The sequence below is a fragment of the Agelaius tricolor genome, unplaced genomic scaffold (genome assembly GCF_023055355.1).
Source record: "Agelaius tricolor isolate 1412-34295 unplaced genomic scaffold, bAgeTri1.0.p SCAF_14, whole genome shotgun sequence".
Lineage (NCBI taxonomy): Eukaryota > Metazoa > Chordata > Aves > Passeriformes > Icteridae > Agelaius > Agelaius tricolor.
The window spans coordinates 11,209,241-11,230,877 of NW_027269274.1; the positions used below are offsets into that span (position 1 = coordinate 11,209,241).

General features: G+C 43.6%; 1 protein-coding gene across 2 annotated transcripts in view; it reads right to left on the minus strand.

Moving 5' to 3' along the window:
• MGLL (monoglyceride lipase) overlaps positions 1-21,637 on the minus strand; it is a 62,338-nt gene that overhangs the window by 27,688 nt on the left and 13,013 nt on the right. For both annotated transcript variants that reach the window (XM_071439668.1, XM_071439669.1), the window contains exon 3: positions 13,836-13,942. In XM_071439668.1, coding sequence (XP_071295769.1) covers positions 13,836-13,942 — 107 coding nt within the window. The remainder of the gene's footprint in view (positions 1-13,835; positions 13,943-21,637) is intronic.

Sequence of the window (21,637 nt, forward strand, 5' to 3'; positions counted from 1 at the left end):
CTACAGTTCAGTAAACAATGCACAGATACAAGTGTTGAGCTATTGAAGGTTACAGACCCAAATGCTGTTTTTGGGCTGGGACAGCCACTTCACCATCAGCCAGCAAGGGTGTATTTGCAGCTCAGGGGGAGATCTCTACAAAACCTGTCCAGGAGAGGTGCAAGGTGCATGAGAAGGCACAGGGCTGTAGCCAAAAGTGCAGGTGGCATCAGGCAGGGCCAGTTCACAAGCGTCCTCTGCCTCCCTCCCTCCCTCCCCCAGCCCTCTGCTGAGCTGAGCATGAGCTTGGCACCACCATGGGTCAGCCTGCCTGCTCTGTAGCGTTAGAAAAACTGCCAGGATCTGCCAGCAGGCTTTGTCTTGGATAAATTCAGAACCAGAAAATAAATGTAGCATGGAGAATGTCAATTTTAAGAGATCTGGGTTGAGAGCATTAGTCTTTGTACCATCTACAATTCAGCACTTTTTTTTTTAAACTTTATTTTGGTAGCTAAGCAAGAATTCTCAGATTAGAGAGTACTGCCAAGCCCTGAATAAATCCCAGCATTAGAGATGCTGTGGGTATAACAGCTCTCCCCATGAACTGAATCTGCAGACAGGATCTTCAGAGAAATTAACCCTTGAGTGCCACAGGACAGGCTCTGCAGCATCAGTTTTGATGCTCTGGGAAATCTCACCTTGTGGTTAGAACAGGTTTCTCCTATTCATGGAGCAATACTGATGAAGGGTGGAGTAAAGCACAGGTTAGAATAACTTAGAATGGCTGACATAGTAACTTTCCTGCATTGTTGGTGAAGTGGTCAAGTTTCCAGGTGGAATCCTGAAGACAAATTCAACCAAAGGATGTGTAACTACCAAACTAGTCAAGCAGCTTGTAATTACCTCACATCTGTTTATTTTCCATCCACAGCCCATTCCTTAGCAGCTCTGAAAGCACCTGCTTAGAATTTGGACATAAGGAAAAGTTATACAGGTGCAATTTAAACTTTCTTATTTTTCTGCCTCATCCCTTTCACTATTGATGAAATATTTTATTATAAGCTGCTCTATTCAGTGGCTGAATCTTCCTGTCAGCCTGTGAAGAACCATTCACAGTGATGGCTTTGCATTCTTGGAGCTCAGGGCTCCTCAGCTGCAAGCTCCCTGGAAGTGGGTCAGCATCACATTCAGGTGTTTTCATGGATAACCTGAGATATGCTGAGGTGAAGCCTCATTCCTGAGAGCCAAGCCAAACCCGTGGCAGAGCCAAGTGGCAGTTTCCAAACACCTTGCACAGCCTACTACTGTGCTACAGAATGAGCCACATCCTGATCTGAGTCACACAGGATTGAGCAATGGGCAGGGAACCTGCAAGAGATACCCACAGCTGAAACTGCAGCACTGCTGGAACACAACACAACACAGGCCAGATTAAAGTGATGTGAAATCCAGAGAAGTCTTCAGAAATATAAGCAAAAGAGCTTTTCTAGTGTAGGTCACTAAAATTTGGCCACACCTGGCACAGACAGGACATGCTCCCATCTGAGGACTGGCTGGTACTTACAGAAATGGGCTGATGAGTCCCTATTTGATGTCTTAGTACATTATGGAACCAAAATCCCCCCAAGGCAGTTCTCTCTCACTGCCAGAATGCACAGAAAACTTCAAAGTGAGCTCCACATCTTCAGGTAAGGCTTCTTCCAGATGGCCTTGGGTTTTGTAAGACCTTTTGCAATCCTCATTTTGTTATTCTGGAGAAGGCTCAAGGCCAAAAGGAGTGTCACTGGGATGCTGGAGAATCTCATCTGGGTTGGAGAATGAACCAGAGGTTAACCAGGCATTTTGCTTTGCTTTACCAATGGCCTCAGAAGTGAAGAGAATTTACACTGCCAGAGGCTTTCAATTATCAAGGTTAACTTCCTAAAATTCTGAAATAATTTTCCCAAAGCACCAACTATGATTCTATAGCTCCCTGTACACTTTAAATGCTAAAATGATATTTTATTCCCTAAAATAATAGTTCAAGATATGCAAGTTTTTTACTAAAATAGGAAAAAAGCCTTAAAACCTATGAGTCAAATCCTAGTCCTACTGAAGTTAGTGGCATTTAGCTACTGCCTTCAGAGGATGCAAGCATGTATTCTGTGTGCAGCAGCACAGAAGCAATTAAAGCTCAAGCAACTAAGAAATAAATCCCCAAACTACATAAGAATCACACGATAAACTTGGCTGTAAGTTGGAGGCATTCTGAAAGAAATGAGAGGCTGCAGGGCTGAGCTGGGCACACAGGGACTGGCACCACCCCTGGAGGAGAGGGGGGCAAAGCTGAGGACATCTGATCCCTCAGCAGGGAGCAGCTGGTGTCCCAAAGGGGAAAGGAGAGGCAGAAGCAGGAAGGGGCCATGGGATGTGTGGCACAGAAGTGAAAAACATCAGCTAATGACAGCAGTTGATGTTATTAATGCTCTGCCAGGCTCCACAGACAACCAAAGGACAAATGCTCTGAACTAACATGTTGTGGGTAACTATAGATGGAGAAGAGAAAAACATTGGCCTCCAGCCCTAATGTGGGCAGGAATCCACTGGGATAAAAAATGAGGATCTTCAAAGATCCCCTTGTCAGAGGGGCAAGAGCCTGGAACAGCCTGCTCAGCAGCAACAGTGTGTGCTGGCAACCAGACTTGGTTCAAAACTGACCTTTGACCACTTGTGAAGAAGACAGAGGATGCTGTTTGCAGGAACAAATCCCTAGATAATACAAGGAGTGTCTTTCTGCCCCTGCTGCTAACAGGACTATGTCTTAATAATAAAATAAATGCCCTCTTTTAACATTCAAAATGAAAGTGCAATAGGAGAAGCACTATTAAATTAAATCCACCAGACTGCATAACCAGACCTGTTTCTCTGCAGCACTTGAACTTATTGAAGAGGGAAGAACCTGAATATGTGAAACAACAAAGGATTAATTTTCCTATTGTTCACTAATTACTTTCCTTCTGGGGGTTGTTGCTGCAATATGCAATCATTTGGAGGTCCTGATAGAGAACATTCTGTTTTTTTAAAAAAAACTCAACATATTTTGTTATTTAAAAAATTACTATTAGTTTTAGGATTTCTGAGAATCCCTTAAAAGTTCTGCTCACAGTCTGTAACAAATAGAGCTACTCCCAGGAAAATCAGCAGGGAGAAAATCCACCAGCTGGAATCAGAAATTCCAGCTCTGGAACAACAAGCCACACTTTATGAATGAACAAATAAACAAACAATGAATACTAGAACAGCAAATTATGAAAAGCAGTATATGGGCTGCTTCTGCATCTTTATTTTGTCAAGTGCAGCTCTGGAACTCCACTTGGGCATGAAGGAACAGGAAGCTGGAGGAGGCTGATGCCTAGAAGGAGCCTGGAGCTGGTTTAGACCCTGCACCAGCTCCTGGCATTTCACACTGTGCCAACACACACAGTGGGGTAGGTTTGCCTGGAGTAGGCCCAGGGAGTCTGTTAATAGCAAGTTTTGGTGAAAAATAGGCTGAGTGCCACAGTTTTGGTCAAAACACCAAAATGCATGCAACTTAAGTGAGCCTTCCCATGACTTCAGAAGGAGGTTATAAGGAAAAACCATTCTCTTATTGGAAGTATTGGAAATTTTTGTTGCTTTAGTGAATCATTTCCCCTGATACTGTGACTGTTCAGTTCAGCAGGAAGGATTTTATTCTCAGTTTCCAATGTAGCCAGGGCACAAAGAGCATTAAAAATGAAGACAAAATTGAAATTGCAGGTTCAGGCTGTTCCTTGACTGGTTATGTGTTTTACTTCTCTTTGTAAATCTGCCTGTCCTTTGCCTTTGTTTGTGCAAGTAAGAGCTCTCTTTGCACGCCCCACTCCTTAATAAGGCTCTTCTCCAGGTTAGTGCTGAAACAGGCACTAATCTGAGCTGGGCTAATCTGAGCTGGGCTAATCTGAGCTGGACTGTGCTCCTTTGACTCCTGTTATCTATCTAAAAAGGTACTGAAGGAATCCAAATAATGTTTTAATCCAACTGGAGTTATATAAACAAAGTATGTTTTTTCCCTTTAATTTTCAAAGGGTGTTCAGTAACTTGGAATTTGTAACTCAATTGGATGACAAAGTCCACACCTGTATGAAGATACACCTGTAGGTGAGGAATCATCAGTAATTAGCTTCTGAAACTTCATCCAAATAACACATCTGAAAAACAATAGGAAAGCTAAGCACATTAATGAAATGCTGTTGCTATGGAAAAATTGTTCCTGTAAAGGTGGAAATAAACATGCTTTCTTTTTCTCATAGTGCAAAAATGTCAAAAAGCCTCTCCTTGAAGATGAAGATGGGTTTAACCATGGGTACTATTAAAGTGTGCTTTTAAGAAGGTAGTTTTTTTCACCCATTTCAAAATCCTCTATGTTTTATTTTTAGAAGCAACATCCCAAATACTAGCAGCTATAATGCTCTTTAGTTCACAAAAAATAAATGATGCTGGGACATACAGTGATTATCTAGTTCAAGCGCTTCCTCAAAGTGTTTTCCAATTCAACCAGGTTTTCCATGGCCTTGTTGAGCTGGGTTTTAAAGATCTCCAAGGCTGGAGATGTCCCCACCTCCCTGGGTCCTGCTCCAACATTTGAGTGCCCTCATGGTGAAGACATTTTTCCTTGTACGTAATTGGGATTTCTTGCTATAACTTGTGTCACTTTCCTCTCATTCCATCACCTCCAAGAGTCTGGCCCTGCTGTCACCACATGTTCCCACTGGAGACTTGTAGACAGCAACAAGGTCCCCTCTTCTAAGCCTAAATAAGGCTTCTTAAAGCTTCCTTCTCTTCTAAGGCTAAACAAACCCAGTTTTATCAGCCTCTCCTCGCACATCTTGTCCTCCAGTACCATAATTGTTTTGACAGCCCTCCTCTGGCCTTGGTCCAGTATGTCAATGTTTTCATTTTACTGGGGAGCAAATTGGACTCAGTGTTTCAGATGTAGTCCCAAAAATGCTGAATGGAAGAGAACAATCCCTTCTCTTTGGTTGCTGGCTATAATCTTTCAATGCAGCTCAGTATGGGGTGGCCTTCTCCACCACAAGGTCACACTGCTGACCTGTGTCCAGCTTGTCTGTGAGCATCCCCAAGTCCTTTTCTGCAAAGCTGCTTTCCATTCATTCAGTGCCCAGCCTGTAATGCTGAATGGGGTTACTCCACCACGGATGCAGAACTCCCCGAGTGCCTTTGTTGAAACTTCACAAGGTCCCTGCCAGTCCCTTTCTTCTGCATGTCAAGGTCCCTGTGAATTGCAGCCTTCCATGCTCAATTTCCACCCTGAAAACTGGCTGGAAGTGCTCTCCATCCCATCATCCACACCACTAATGGAAAAGATCCACTGATATTATATGCAACACTGATTTGTTATTCTTTCTCTTAAAGAATACAGATTCCTCTGATGCTTCTTGAGGTCAAAGTCCCTGATGATATGAACTAATGTCCTACCACAGAAGTCAGTCAAAGAACAAAGTTTGAAGCAAGTTTGACATCTGTCCAGTAGCCCCAGATAACAGACATAGCTGGGAACATGAAAGGATCTGTTCTCTCAGCCTTAGCTCCAATAACCATCTGGTCCTTGTCCTTCCACCCTCAAGCATCTTGCATGCAGACATACGCCCACAGCCTGCAGGGCTGGTTCTGGAGAGCAAGGAAGCTGTTGAAAACATTACAGGAGGTTGCCAGCCCTTCTGCACTAACACAAAATGCAATTACAAGTTCTGCACTAACACAAATGCAGCTTGAACCTGCTTTCTGACATAGTGACAGGGTTATCGTGGATTTATATGTGCAGCTATGAAAGCAGAATTTGACCCTTGATTTGGGGATTGATTTCTACAGGTAAAGACTGAGTACAGATGACAACTGCACAGAATCCTGAAATAACAAGAGTGAAACAACAGATGAAATGAAGATGATTGTAAGATGAAATGAGCTGAGTTCAATCAAGGCTATTTCCCCTTTAGTTTATCAAATTCACCAAAGTGAAACCTTTGTCCAAAAGGAGGATGTTTTATTCCTGATTATTGGGACCACTCATTCAAAATGCCTATTGCTTAGGCCCAACATTTTCAGCACCACATACAAATTGAATGGTCCACTCCCCTCATGGAGTGCATCTCTCACCTGAGAGGCAGAACTGTGGAAGGGAAGCCAGAAAGACTCAACCCTCAGGGGAAGAAAAAGCCTTTTAAGTTTCTCCAATGAATGACCCATCTTTCTTCTGTCATGCTGTCTGTCTGTCAACAGTTAACAGTCAGCAGTGGCAGCTGAGGAGCACGGTCTGGGCAGTGGGCAGAGCTGCCATTGAGTCAAAGGGAGCTCAGCCATTGTGTCAAAGGGAGCACTCTGTTCCTTCTGCTGCCCTGTCCACACTCACTGGGACTGTTGTTCCAGCCTCACGCCTCCTTGTGTGAAGGCCAACAGCGAGGCTTTGTTCAAGAAGCAGCTGCTGAGAAGATGTCCTGTCTCATGGAATGACCAACTGACATTTATTTCTCCCCCTGCTCTTTAGTAAGCAGTGAATTATTAGGAGAACAGGGGTGGGCTGCCTGGGCCATTTTGTTTGGAGCAAAAAGCCAGGCCCTCAGATCCCAGTCTGCCCCAAAAGGGATTCCCTCATAAAGTGGGCCTGAAACAAGGCCAGGGGAGCTGGCTCTCCAGCACCTTCTTCTCCTCACCTGATGGAGTGAGGGAAGAGACTGGCTCATGCCAGAAGGTGATTAAGATGTGTCCCAACTCTGCTTCCCTCAGAGCTCACACCACATCTCTGCTGGATGACAAGTGAGCTCAGTTCAGCCAGGGCCTGAGCCAAAGATCCTGTTCAACTGGATGACGTTGTTTATTCAATAACCCTTTGTTACAGGGTGGATACAAAGCAGTGAGGAAATGGTTGAGCAGTTGGGAGGAGCAGAGTAACTGAGGAAACCACAACCATTCTTTTGCAATCTTTGCTGCAGCCCACCATGATCATCCAGTGATGTCCACACGTAGGGGCAGTGATGAAAGAACATCTGCATTGCCTTTCCCCCTGTCCCCACAGTGCCTGCATCCAGCTCTGGGTTATAGCAAGGAGCTAACCTGTCTGTCTTACCTTACTGACTGTACCACAATTAAATCTGACTTAAAAAATAATTGGTCAGGGTCAGATAAACAAATAGATTGCTTTGAGCAGCCTGGGTGTGGTTGGCAAGTTTTCATAGCTCACAGTAGATGACACTACATGTCTGATTTCAGGTGCTCTTTCTTCTATGCATCTGTGCTAAAGGTGTATCCAATCCTCACAATTTCCAAACTCCCTTGCCTAAAAGACTGGTGCAAGACTGTTTTCCCCACTTTTACATCAGCAGGGAAGTCCATGAAACAAATAAAGTCTCATGCTCCTGAGTGGAGTAAAGAGGAAACACCTCTGAGCATTCCCTGCACCTTTCCTAAAACAAACATTTAAAACAAAATACTACACTGCTGCATATGTGTGCTCCATCAGACACATCAGCTCTGTGGAGCCTTACTGTTTATTTATTTTTAGTTTGCTGTGGTCTAGCTGCTTCCTGGCCCCACAGTGTTGTTTCATCTGCCTTCACACGACAAAGAAAAAAACAAAAACCAAGGGCTGCATTTGCCTTTCTAAGTCCTGTCTTCCTCTAGAGCAAGAGACATTGCAGGGATGTGCTTTCCTGACTCACCCAGAGTTTTCTTTCTGTTGTGTAGTTGCTCCTCTCAAATGGAAACAACTCTGACTGCCCTGAAAGATGCCATGTGGTGCATGCAGAGATTTGGGACCGTGTGATCCCAGCGTGAATGAAGGGTGAGGGCTAAAGCAACAGAGATCACTTCACCAGGGCAAGACTGGGCTGCAGAAGTCTGTAATGATCTCCTCAAAAATAACAAGAATAATGTGGAAAGCTCCATTTAATAAAGCCCATCTCAAAGTTCTTCCAACAGCCTGTTGTGCCACAGGATACTCCCCTAGGGCTACACTGTGTTATGATCCAATTATGGGCACATTTCAGCACCATCATGTTATAGGAGGTGTATCCAGAGGACTTCTTCCTGCATAAGTTGTGGTCCCTCTGGGAGGTACCATCTCACAACCACCAAAAGAACCCAGGCTCATGCAGCAACCTGGGAGAAAGCAAGGGGAAATAGACTGTCCAGCTGAAAGATTGTGTTCAAGACCTTGTTCAGTGCATGGGAGAAGTTGCATCTTAGCCGCAGCATTAATTTTATCATTTCTATAATTTCAAAGAGGTTAAACAGCATGACTTAGTTTCCTCAGCAAGCTGTGACTGCTGCTCTGAGATCCAGAGTTACAAGATCAGTGATTCCAGAAGAGCTGAAGCTCAGAAACAACTGATTTCACTTTGCCTGGAGCTCTTTGGTGGCTGCAGGGTTGTATCCCAGCTCATCTCTTTCCATGAGAATCCCCACAGCCAGAACAGAGTTAGAGAAGGAAGGCAGAACTAAGTTTACTCACTAGCTATTTGTAAATAGGGTGACTTTTCTCCAGGTTCTCAGAGTTGTCTCACTGCCTAAGGAATTCCATGGTGTAGTGCAGTATCTGAACCCTCACCCTGCAATTGCATGCTGTGGTTTCAGCTCCTGTGTGCCCTACACAGGGGTAGCATTCCTTATCAGCCTGGAAGGCAGATAAGCCTGTCTGCTACCTTCATTCAACATCTGGAGAAGGAAAGGCAGGCAAAGGTTTGGGATTGTACTGGGTAAGGAGTCAAAACAGGGATAAAACAGCACTGGCAGTGCTGTACCAGCCAGGGCAAAGAGCCATCTCCTCTGGGGACCCCTGTAAGAGGGACCCAGAGCTCTCAGCTGGAAAAAAGTGAAAATGCCCACAACCCATTGTAAGCCTCCTGTCAAAGGGAAGGAAACAGTGAGTGCCATTCTTCCCCACAGCTCTGCAGGAAAGTCTTCAAACCTTCCCTGCTCTGGTGCAATGGGCTGATCCAAAGGAAACAAAGAGAGCAGATTGCTGTGGGTTAATGGGCCCACAGCCAGCACCAAGGAGCAGTGCTGCTGCTCCATGGGCAAACCAGCTCCAAATAACATTTGCCAAGGCTTTCCTGACTCATCCCTGGAGACTGCCCTGAAGCCTGCCCAATCACAACATCAGGGAACGCTGCTGTCCAGAACATTCCTGCGTGCTAAGGTACATGAGCTTCACACTTGCAGTGCTACCCTAACTCTTGTTCTTATTAATTCTGACATCCTTCTTGGTCATTTTCCCCTCCCAGTTTGACCATGTTTAGTTCTTTTTAATCTTTCTGTGTAGACCAATCCTTCCCAGTGCTATGAATAAATAAAAGCCTTCTGTTCTCATCAACAAAATGGTCTTTTAACAGTTGCAAGAACAACATAGCAATCACTTAGAAAAAAAACCAAAACAAAAGCAGCTAATATTTGATGCATTTAAAAATATCTGCTCCAGCTATTTTCTACATTTTAGAAATAAATCCTTCACTAAACAGAGAAAGCAGTGAAAAATTAATGGAGAGAAGAAGCACCAGTGGGTGTCTGAGAGGGACCTGCTAACCCATCAGAAATGCTCACCACACACAAAGCAGCAGCAGCAGCAGGGCTGCCAGAGCAAGCTGAACTTCAGTTAGAAACATCTAAGGAATGTGAATAAGCTGTTAGAGCTGCAACCTTCCCCTCTGCTTTGATCTGACATTAAACATAACTCGAGAGTGGGAAACTCAACAGCTTCAAAAAGGGTGAAAGGGTCAAAGGTCTTCATGTACCAGGACAGGTAGAGGGTTTATTCCTCCTGCAGAAAGGAGGATGAAAGTGAATCTGGTGACTAGGAACTGCCACCAGGTTAGGGCTGAGAATTTCATCCTCCTCATCCTTATGTAAAACAGACACAATACCCCTAAGCAGCATGAGCAAGTACAAGTGAAAAAGAGGGCTAATTTCAACTATGATTAAAAAGTGTAAGAAAAAAGTAAACAAATTTTTGTGGTCCCTGTATCTTGCAAATGTGTTTCTGACTGCTATTAGTTGACATGTACTTGTGAAGGTGAAATTGTGGTTTTTCTGAGCTCTGGCCACGTAATGCAAACATAGTGCATTAGATCTCAGCAAATGAGATGTTACAGGAAGAGAGACGAGGATGGCTGGAACATCATGTGCTTCACCAACTCAAAATGCTTGGTATGAGAAAACAAAGCCACATTCTCTAGCCTTTATTCTTGTTTTCCTTGGCTCTCAGCTTTACTGATCCCTAAAATTACTGTGTTAAAACTAAAGGAGCTGCAATCTGCAGCTGACTGAAGAACTGCAATATCACTCCACTTTGATGAATCCCCCACAGTTATTCTTTCTGAGAGCTTTCCTAAATTGATGTCCAATAACCTAATATGTTTGTATCTTTCTTCTGTCATCAGAATCTTGACATAATAAAATAATAGTAGTACAGAAATTAAGTTGAAAAAGTGAGATTTTGTTTCAAAATACTTAAACTTGCAGAAATAGCCAGGTCATCCCAGCAGCCTTAATTGTGCTGTCATGAAGCTGCATGCCAAGCAAACCCAGAAATCATGGGAAACAGTTACCTGCCTGTAAAAAACACCTTATAAGAGACCACAGGAAAAAAATTGCTTGTGTTACACAGAAATTCCATTTTCCTCTTTCACAGGGCTGATATAAACCAAAGCCATCTAATAATATTAGATGTAAGGTAAGGTTAAGAGGTCTTCTGGAATTCAATTTCCACCGTCACCATGGAAAATTTCTAATACATATCTATGAGGTCCAGCAGTCTTGTGATTACAATGAAATATCCCAAAGAGTAAATGTTCAAATCTTCACATACTGAGAAAAGTGAGCCAGAGGTACCTTACACTAAGGGGCAATACTAAGACCCAAATTGGAGTGCACAGTCCCTGTTACTCTGTGAAGCACCTTTTTGGTCAAGCCTTGCATAAAAGGAAACACTGATGCAGAGCAGCCTTTGGCAAGATTTAGAGCCCATGTGTGAGCTCCTACAGAGTCAGCAATAAAAATGGAAATTATTTTTCCTTCTTTTGACTGAAGGATAGACACAACATAAATCAATCAAGTCACACATACTCCAACCCTGGTAACTTCCCGATTCATTTGGGAAATCTCGCTTGCCACGCTGTGGAACTGCATTAATGATCTCATGGATAATGCACCTGTATTGGGAATTTTATCCATGAGAATACCAGAACCTGAACAAATATCCAGGTCAAGAAGTCTACACAGAGCTCACACGACTAAGAGCCATGGTATGAGGTAGGGAACAGACAGCTATTATAGTGCTAACACAATTGAATAATTGATATTACCCAAAGATATCCAAAGGAAAGGACACAAAAGGGAACACACTGCTGAAGTGATTTGGAATAGAAAAAATATTGGAGGAAAATTTCAAACCTCCCAGTCTGACCAGAGCAGTTTTAGCAATGGAGGCATTTATGTCCTTCAGCTTTCACTGGCATTTATCTCAGGATGTAATTTGTATTTCATCAAAGTTTATCCTTTGTGGTTGTCTTTTTAAGTGCAAAGATTATTATACAGAGCCTAAAAGATGTTAATTGTCTTTCTAACTTACAGTGAATCAAGGCTCAGTTACATCAGCTCTTTGTGTAACACAACTGTGTTTCCATTGTTCTGCTTTCAGGTTCCTTTTCACCCTCTCCTCTTTACTGATCAGGAAAACGGAATTTACAAAGAAAACTGTAGCTCTGACAGGGAGAACAAAGTTGTTAACTGACCTGAGAAATCAGATTTGTACTAATTGCATTGTTTAATCCAGCAATACTAGTGTATTCTAAAAAAAAAAAAAAAAAAAAAAAAAAAAAGCCCAAAACACCAAGAAATATTTATGTTTCTCTAGTGAAAAAAATGTTGAAGGAAAAATAGAGCAAATGGTCACACAGCACAAAACATGCCTGCCAGGAACACACACCTCAAAGATCCTTCTCCATCAACAGAGGAAGAATTCTCTGTATCAAATCCATGCAATAAATAAATAAATTTTTTATCATTTCTTCTTGATTTGTTGCTTCAATTAATGCTATTTTAACTCTCCTTCTTAAAACCTTTATCAAGCTTTATGGGAAGGAGGAGCTAAGTCATGGTGTTAAACATGCACAGAGAGCAACTGCAGTCCTGGAGCTCAGTGACTTTTTGTATGGGCTGGCTGTGGTCTGCTAACAGCAGCTGCAGGGGGAGCAGCATGTGGCCTCCTCCATCCCCCTTCCCATGAACTTTATGCCATACAGACAAACAGAGGGGGATGGAGACACTTCCTACTGGGATTACTGCAGACTCCTGCTAGCCTGCCTCCAGCTCAGAAGGAAGTGCATCAAAATGAATGAATCAACACTCAGAAACACTCTGCCTACACAGGGAGAGAGAGCCCTAGGTGCTGAGTTAGGATATTTCTGCACAGGTCAACTCTCTTTGCAAAGCCAGCCTCAAAGATGGCATGTGATCAATTGCTCCAAAATAAATGTCACATGGGTTTTATTTATTTTCCTTGCAAGCTGTCTTGAGGGCTAGATATTCTCTTTTTCAGAGGAAAATATAGGGATAATTTCTGCATATCAAGTGCAGTGCTGTGATCAGAAGTGAGTCACAAAAGCAAGGGAGATCCTTGGTACCAAGATTAAGTAAGGTTTTGCCTTTCCTCTCACAGGTAAATGGTGCAATGACTAATGTAGTGTCAGGATCTTCAAACTCCAGTTAAACAGTCCTGTCTTTGAGGAGCCCTTGGGGGCAGGTTTGATTCTTGGCTTCAGCCAAGTAAATTGCAGTATACTTCCCAATGTCAGTGGATAATCTGCCCAAAGGACATCAGATTTACACCAAGATCCATCCCATTTCAACCTGTCAGCTCAGAATCTGGCCTTGCATTTTGCCTGCTGCCATCATCAATCCCATTGATTCATTTTGCTGATACTGATACTGATGGAGTGGCTGTCACAGGGAGCAGCAGTCTGCAATGATAAAATCAAAGCAAAGATCTCCAAGCACAAGGAAGTTATGAAGCTGCAAGGGTTTATGTGTGACAGGAGGCTATCAGAGAACCAGGATGGGTGGTTCAAATGTGTGGCTGGGATGTCCAGATCCATGCACTGCAGGAGACCTGGTGACACCCAGCACATCTCCATCACAGCACGGGGCACAGAGCAGAGCCCTTTGAGCAAGAAGAGGCAGGGACACCTGCCCAGCATTGAGTACCTGGCCCAGCACTGCCCCACTCTGCTGGCTGAGGGCCAAAGGGGTGCTGCAGTTCTGTCACAGCCTTGCACCCTCCTCAGAGGGTTTCTCTCAGAGATGAGGCATGCACAGCCAGCTCCAGTCTCTCTGCTGGAGTGTGGAGATGTGCTCAAAGGTGTCAGTGATGCCTCCTTGCCTCTCCATGTCTCAGGGGTGCAGCTGTCTCATTGTATCAGTATATGAAAGCTGTGCTGACATTTCAGCCTCCCCTCTGGGATCACTTAGGACATTGACCATGAATTCAGCAGAAATGGCTCCTGGTCCCACTTCCACAGTGGGCAATACCACTTCACCCCCAAGAGACAGGTGAAGAAGAAATAATCCCTTAGAGTGAGGTCAAAAGGCCAAGGAAAACTCCAAGCAAACAGGGATAGCTTTTACAGATTCAATATGCAGATCTTGACAAAGCAACAGGTAATCCTTTTTTCATTTATGTCTGGTTGTAAATATTTTATTGGCTCTTCTCTCACTGCTGAGTTGCTGTAATGGCATTAATTTCAGCAAAGGCCTGAGCTGCTGTAAATCAAGCCGAGTTTTTTACTCACCATGGTCATGGGCAAACACAAACAAGTTGAGTCCTGTCAGCTTCTGGGCCAAGTCATCGTAGCGGCCGCAGTGCTCCCCAGCGCCGTGGGCGATGAACACCAGGGCCCTGAGAGGAGCATCAATGTACAAATCATTAACATGGCAACCACCCTGCAAACACTGCAGAGCTGCAAGGGAAACCATTCAATTCAGCAACAGCATTTCAGACATCAGCAAACATCAAGCAGGTGAAGAATTTGCAGAGTTTGAATACAGGGGAAACCGCTGTTACCCTGGCCTGCCATCGACCTGGCCTTCAACAGGTTGTTGTAGGATGGGTTCCAGGGAAGGCAACTGCTCATGGGCCAGAGCCACCATGGTCTGCTGCAAGTTCTAGATGCAGGTGGGCATCAACATCAGTCCCTGAGCTGGATATCTCCATGGGCTTGAGGCTCTATATGGCTCCTCCAGTGTAAGTGATGCCATCTGTTTATTTTGGGACTGATATCTCTCTGTGATTCAAATACCAACACTGTCCTTAACTTTATAACTTCAAACATTGTCTGATGCTCCAGAACACTCTAAGGTGGAATTTCAGCCAAAGAATAGGTTTCCAGCACTTTGCTTGGAGTTTGGAATTTTATCTTTTGACCCAACTATGGTAATTTTACCATTCCAGTTTCTGCCCCAAAACAGTTGCTTCACTTCTATGATTAAAGTGACTCTTACATAGCCACTGTGCAGGCAGAGATAATAAAAAACTAGTCTAACAGACACTTATTTTTGCAAATACTTATATTTGAATATTCCAGTTTTATGAATAATACCTCACTTTTACTGGAATGTCATCAAATGGAAGTGGCTGAACTTGAACCTCCCCAGTATTTCTGCTAGATACAATTAGTATAGACTTGGGCTAGAACTATAGCAGAAATAGCTATGAGATTACAGAAGTTCTGCTGGATTTGACAGGTGACTATTTTAAATCCAGTTTTAGCAACATAAACATAACTTGTTTGTTTAAAAGGACCATTTGTCCTTGCAACATCAGCAACCACAAAACCATTTGAAAACTACAAGTTTGGCATTTTCAGTACATGAACAGTGAAATATTACAAGAACTGACAACATAAAACAATGACAGCAGTTAACAGCTAGGGAATTCCTCAACTTCATCTTAATTGAGGCTTTGAATACCTTTTTAGACAGTGTATTCACAGCAATGTACTGCTTAGGTCTTAAATATATTTAAACTTAAAAAACATGTTGGATGATGTAGAAACTCCTGTCCTAGCTCTTTAATTAGCACTTGCTTTAAAGCATTTGCCCAGCTGGACAATTCAAAAGCACATCCATCCAGACCAGAAGGACTGTGCAGAGTCCACTGCAAACACAAAAGCAACGAGGCAAAGATGCTCTGGTATCTGTCTAACACCAATTAGCAAGGGTGACATTAGGTCATGTACCATATTTAACTTGCTGTGCCTTACAAATCCTCTTTAGTGCCACTGAAGGTTGCAAAACAATCCGTGTGGAGCAGTCATTCCTTCCTTTGTCATTGTCCCTGATCAATTGATTTGTCAAGTTATCAATGCACCTGGCAGACAGACTGGTTTTTGGAGTGCAGGATCTATTATTATACCTCCAAATACTGAAGAAAGTGAGACATTGCTTACTCAGTGGAGAATATTAACTTTCTTCCTGTGGGCCCATTGCCCTGATATTCAACAGACTCAGCCAGGCTAGGTCTCTCTGCCACACCTCCTACTCCCACACCTCCTACTACCCTCAAGCTTGACAGCTTCCTTGCTCAATGTCTTACTTAAGCTCTTTAGGGGACCTATATTTGTTTCTGCTGACTAGGCACAGAGATAAAGGTGCACCTTGGCTGACTGAATAAATCCCTTCATTTCTCAGAGAAATATTATTTGAATTAGTGCACTAAATGGCACTAAGTGAATGAAACCTAATGGGAAGCTGGCAAAGAGATCTCTTCCAGGAAATTCTTAGTTCTTCATCCCTGTGACAGCAAAGCCCTTGTTTTGCTTTTATTCACAATGATGCAGCATCCTTCTAGATGCTAGGAGCCCTCACTTTATGTGAAACCAAGTGATAAAGATAAAAACCCAAAGCTTTAGAGAGGCAAGGTGTTCCTGTGACCTTTCCTTCCACCTGGAACACAATTTCCAGGTGTCACAGAACTGAGACTTTGCACACCACAGGCAACAGACCTGGGTTATTATTTGTCTGCAAAATGTTGAATAAAACCCCTGAGCCTGTTTGTGCCTTAAGAGTTCTAATGACAGTAGCTGCTGAAAGGACTTAGATACTTTTGAAAGTTTTGTCCTGGCAATAATCATAAACAAAGCATAAAATTTCCAATTTGTTACACTGAAACAAAGTCAGCCTGTCCTGTTGTTCAATAAAAAGTGAGAGTGGCTTTACTGACTCAAAACTAGGTCACATCTACACAGCTCTTTAGCTCCAGCTTTCAGGTCTAAGCACAAGGGCCACATATTGAACACAACCTTCAAAAATTGAAATTAGTATGAGTATCATCTGAACAAGGATTGAAGGATTTGGCTCTTTCAGTTAATCTCTAATTTTCCATTACAAAGTAAGTCTAGATTTGGCAAATAACACCTGAAGGCAGTGTAACAAATACGATTTAACATATTTTCACTAGCAAGCTGCCAGGAAAATACAACAAACTATTAGATTGATTGACAGCAATTCTTTGCTGTATGTAAACATTTTTGCAGATATCCCTGCTCTTAAGTCACAGTCTTCTCCTTCCTTACCACAATGGCTGGAATAACAGATTATCAGAGATTGCTTTCAACAGAGTCATTTAAAATTAATATGGATCCTGCAGTGCTTGTGGTTTTGCAGGGCTGCAGTGCCTCTCTGTGCAGTCTCAATGAGAATTTTGTTCAAAAAAGGGGAGAAATGTCTTCACATCCAGCTCTTGCAGTTGTGCTGCTGAAATCCTTGCAAATTTGCAGGCAGCAGGTAGCAAACATTGTGCACAGCCTGCAAAGCTCTCTGCCAAGTGATCTGTGCTGGATCCCTGCTGGTTCCAGTGTCTCTGACCACAGGCACAGACAGCTGCTGGTGTATCTCTGGGTGCTTCAGCTGGTTTTGGCTGGTGGAACACCTCGGAATAGCCGGGCTTTGGCACCTGCCCAGGGCAGCAGCTCCTCCCGGAGCAGCAGCTGGGCTGGTCTGAGCACCAAGCCAAGGTGCGAGCGGGGCGGGATGGGTCCCACGCCCCTGCGCTCACCCGGCTCTGCAACAGCGATTACGGGCTCTTAGAGGAAAGCACTTTATTGACTGCTGCTTGCAAAAGCAACAGATGGTTTTTGCAGATTCCTGCCCTTCCCATGGCCTTTATCACCTCCTCCTCCTCCTGCCCCCTCCCTACTGCAGGTTTCTGCCTCCTGGTACTGCACAGCTTGGCAAACGCTTGCTTATTGCAACAAGAAATAAGAAGAATATTTGTCTTTAACCTTTAAATCAACTACTGGCTGTGTTTAGTTCTCTTCCTTGATGAGGTTCTATGCACCCGTGACCTGTCCCTGCTCCCACATCTGCCCTGACTGCTATCAGTCCCTCCTATATTGCAGCTGCAGCCTGTTCAGCTTTGTCTAACACAGCAATGCCACCCCTGCAGTTAATACAAAGCACCTGCAAACACCCCCGTCCTTTATTAGGGAGGGTAGAAATTGTGGAGGCCAGGCTGTAACATAGTCAGTAAGCACAAACCCACATGAACACCTTGTTCCCTTCTGTCCTGCCTCTTGGAGAGGTCACCACCTGATCCAAGCTTTAGCTGTGTCCAAGCCATCCCTATTTCTCACTGTAGCTTCACATCAACTAATACTTCTCCTCTTGTGTGGGCAGCAGGTTTGGAGGCGAGGGTGATGCTTTAGATTGCAGTTCTAGGTAGAAAGGCAGTACCTGGTTTAAAGGTTCTCACGTTCTGTTTTGTTGTCTTTTTTGACAATGGTTCAGAGATACAATTCCACAGTCAACTGGAGGAGAACAATTCTAGGGAAAATAAATTGCAGCACTGGACTTACACACATGAGCAAAAGCCCTCTCAAACCAAGACTGTTAGAAGAAAAATACATTGAAAGCGCACCCAGAAAGTTGCTGTGCTGTGGCACTGAAAATGCAGGCCTGAAACGCCACTCAGGGCTTGGGTCCTGCTGGGCATAAGACCCAGGTTATTGCTTTGCTTTGAGCAAAATTCCTGTTGAAACAGAGCTAGACAAAGAAGGTTGCAAGCAGGATGGTGTGAATTTAACATCTTGTGTCCTCTGGGGACAAAGCCACTTCTCTGGGACCCCATGCACGCTCTTTTATTGCCAGAAAATAACCCAAAACATTAGGGTTGAACGAAAGAGCGGAAGACAAGCTTCCTATGACTGCATATATGAAAAATGCAATCTTTTCCACCCCATTCAATAGCATCCCTCTTCAGAAAAATATTTAAGTACTTGCCTTAACCTCAGGAAACTTTCTTCAACACATGAAAGTCAAGTACAGGATGAAAGTAAAAAAAGGATTTAAAAATGCTGTCCAGAATAAGGACTGATTTAATCACACACAGAGAAGTGATTTCCTGAATCAAGCCCTCACAACTTAAGCTAATACCATGTTATTCTATGTTAGGCAACTGTGCTTTTCGTTTGGTCTTATGGATGTTGTTACCAGAACCAGATCAGCTTTAACAAAGAACATCTGACTTGCACAGTTTTGAATTCCAGACACTAAATTCCTAAAGTAATTTTTAAAAACAAACTGACAGGAAAGCTCTGAGCCAGCTGAGCTGCCAGAAAAATGACTGGCTTAAGTACTACATTTTGTTGTGTTGTTTGAGCTGATTTATCAGTTCCTTTGTAGCTGAACAATTCACTTTTATTTACCAAAAGCTGGTGACATTTTTGGACAAGCAAGTGGATAGTCACTCACAGATCTTTTGGTGTGTATGTTATGTGTGTATTTTGCTTCCAAAGTATATTATAATGGAAAGTCTCTGGAAGGTGTTTATTCTTGTGTTAGCTGGGTGAATGGGCCTCACTATGAGGATTAGCTATCTATCATATAATAAAATTTGTTGAGGTTTAAGTGTCAATCTAATTTTCTACCCTTGGTATTTGCTTAAAGGTTACAGAAAAAATTCCAGGTAATAATTTACAAGAACATGTAATGAAGAATAATTTTTTTTGTGATCTAAACAATTGGTGATCTTTTCCTTTTCTGGAGGGTTCTTCAGGCCCTTGCTTTGGGCGTAAGACTTGAAGTTTGGAAAGGGGTTGTCTCTGTCTCTGTTCTTCAAGTCAGTTTTTGCATTATTTTGTCTGGAGGTGATTTGTCCCCCAACACAACCCTGAAAAAACTTGGGCCATGTGTAGGGGTTACAAAAAGCTATAACAATCTCAGTCATGTTATGAATGCTTGTGACCTACACACTTAGCCAAGAGTTCAGCCTGGTGTCTCCAGTTAGACAGGAATATTTATGGAGTCAGGTGTTCCCTTCTTGCCATCCTTCTGCCTCTAGAAGACATCTGAGCTATGTCCCCCTGGAGGTGCAAGAGGGAGTGACTTTTCTCCCAATTCCAATCCATGTTTCAAGGAGTCATTACACCCCAAGGGTGTTTCTGGCTCTCTTGCTCAGGTTTTTGCATCCTCAGCCTCTGCCCTCCTGCCCCACAGCTTTGCCATGTGGGCCCAGGCTCTGGGAGCCACCTCTCTCCAGCAGCTCTAGCACTGCTTTTCCCAGTTCAGGGAAAAAAGCCAATCAGAATGTCAACAGCCTGGAGCTGAGTCTCTGTCAACCTTCTCTCAAAACCACAGACCATCCAGCATTAGCATGGATACCTCACAGAGCTCTGAATCTGGAGGAGTTTATCTCTGGGGTTTAACTTTGAAAAGCCTTTATGCATGAAAGGACATGTCAGAGGAACCTGCGCTGTTCTCACAATACACAATTTCTGCTTGATTATACAGAGCTTGTGGAGGCTGAGGGTTCTGTACATTTGTGTTTGATGTGGTTTGATCTAGACTAGTAGAATCAGTAGCTTTATTCCTGTCCAGATCTTAAATTGGCATTTAAAAATAAGCCTCTTCGGCAAGCTCTGCTTCCTGCTTTCTTTCCTCATTTCCTCATTTCCTCAGGCTTGGAAGTTCCCATGCAAGCTCCTCCAAAGGGGCTGCTGTTAATTCAAGCCCCATCTTGTGTCTTACATTATAGAGATTTAGGGCTCAGTCTTAAAACCTGTGCCTGCTCCTGTAAGCAACCCTCTTGCAGCATGTCTGCAAGCCTGGTCTCATCAGACATCCCAAAATCACAACTCCTCACAAGAGCAGAGTTAGGAGGACATTTCAGAACTGCCATGTTCTGAAGCTGTGCAGAAGGAGTAACATGGCTCAGTTTCCCAACCCCCTCAGAAAGTGCAGATATCATAAATCAGCAGAGCAGAGACGGATCCGGTTAGTACAAATATATTTCATAACAAAAGGTTCAACAGGATCCAGCTAGAGCCAGCACAAAACAATGTGGAGAAATAGTTTAAGCTGATTTATTGTAGTTTTTCAAAAAGCAAGCCCTCACTGAGAATAACTCATGAGAGGTCTAATACCAGCAGAAGAGAGGAAGGAAATTTCAGGTGGCAGTGGGAGAGAAAGAATTATTGGGTCCTTGCAACTGCATAGCTCTGGCTAAATCTCTGCAAAGTTAACACAAGATCAGCTGTACTTAGTTTCAAGGAGGCTTTGCAGCAATATTTTAGGGGACATAAAGCTGAGATCAGAGGTGAAATGCCTGGTGTGTAGCTTAAAATTCATGGGTTGGATCTTCCCACCCCGTTCCTGAATAAAACTGAGGAGGAGGGATTCTAGGGTTCCATGGACTGCTCTGGGGGCACACTCCTCCACTTTGATATCAGAGATGGGATTTGCCTTGGCAGAACTGGCTGCTAGACCTGCTGCTCTGAACCTGCAAGACAGACAAGATCCCTGGAGGCTTGGGCAGCCCAGGGCAGGATCTGAGCTTCCCTGTGGCTGCTGCCCTTCTACAGAGCACAGGAAGCCTGGAAAGAAGGATTATGACTTCTGCTTCCAACAAGAAAAGGAGTAGGCATTGTCACACACACAGGACCAAAGAAGGAATGATATGGGGGACAGAACTGCCCCAGGACCTGACTGGGAGGAATGCTGGAACTGGACATCCCAGCACTGTGCTTTGCTCTGCTTCAGCCCTTGCTCAGTACAAGGGTTACAAGGGAGATAAAATGGAGGTCATATCTCCCAAGGGGAGCTACAGAGATAGATGCACAAAGTAGCCAGTGTCTGTCTAAAAAAACTGTGCAAAACATTGCTTAAATAGAAGACATCTGCTGCAAAATTCAAGTCAACCTAGAATCACCCCCAATTCTTTTAGATTAGATTTAGGGTGTGGAGGGAGAATAGGGAAAGAAATGAAAGAGTTTCTGGCACAGATCCCCCTGGAAATCAGGAAAAATAAAGTACTTCTGGTTAGTTTGATTAAAAATTAATTTTGACTTGGAAGCACAGCCACTGCAGGGCCACCACTCTCAATGGAGCCCCAACAGACAGGGAGTAAGAGCAAGAACAGTTTTCACAGACTCTTCCTCCTCGTCACTTGCACTGAATGTTTAATGATTTCCAAAGGGACAAAAATGACTGTTTAGCCAGTCGTGTAGCAGTTTCTTCTTGAAATCAAAATGCAGACTCTGCTAGTGAGCCAAAGCCTTGGAAATAGGAAGGCCTGTGTGGGGAGATGGACTGTCCTTTC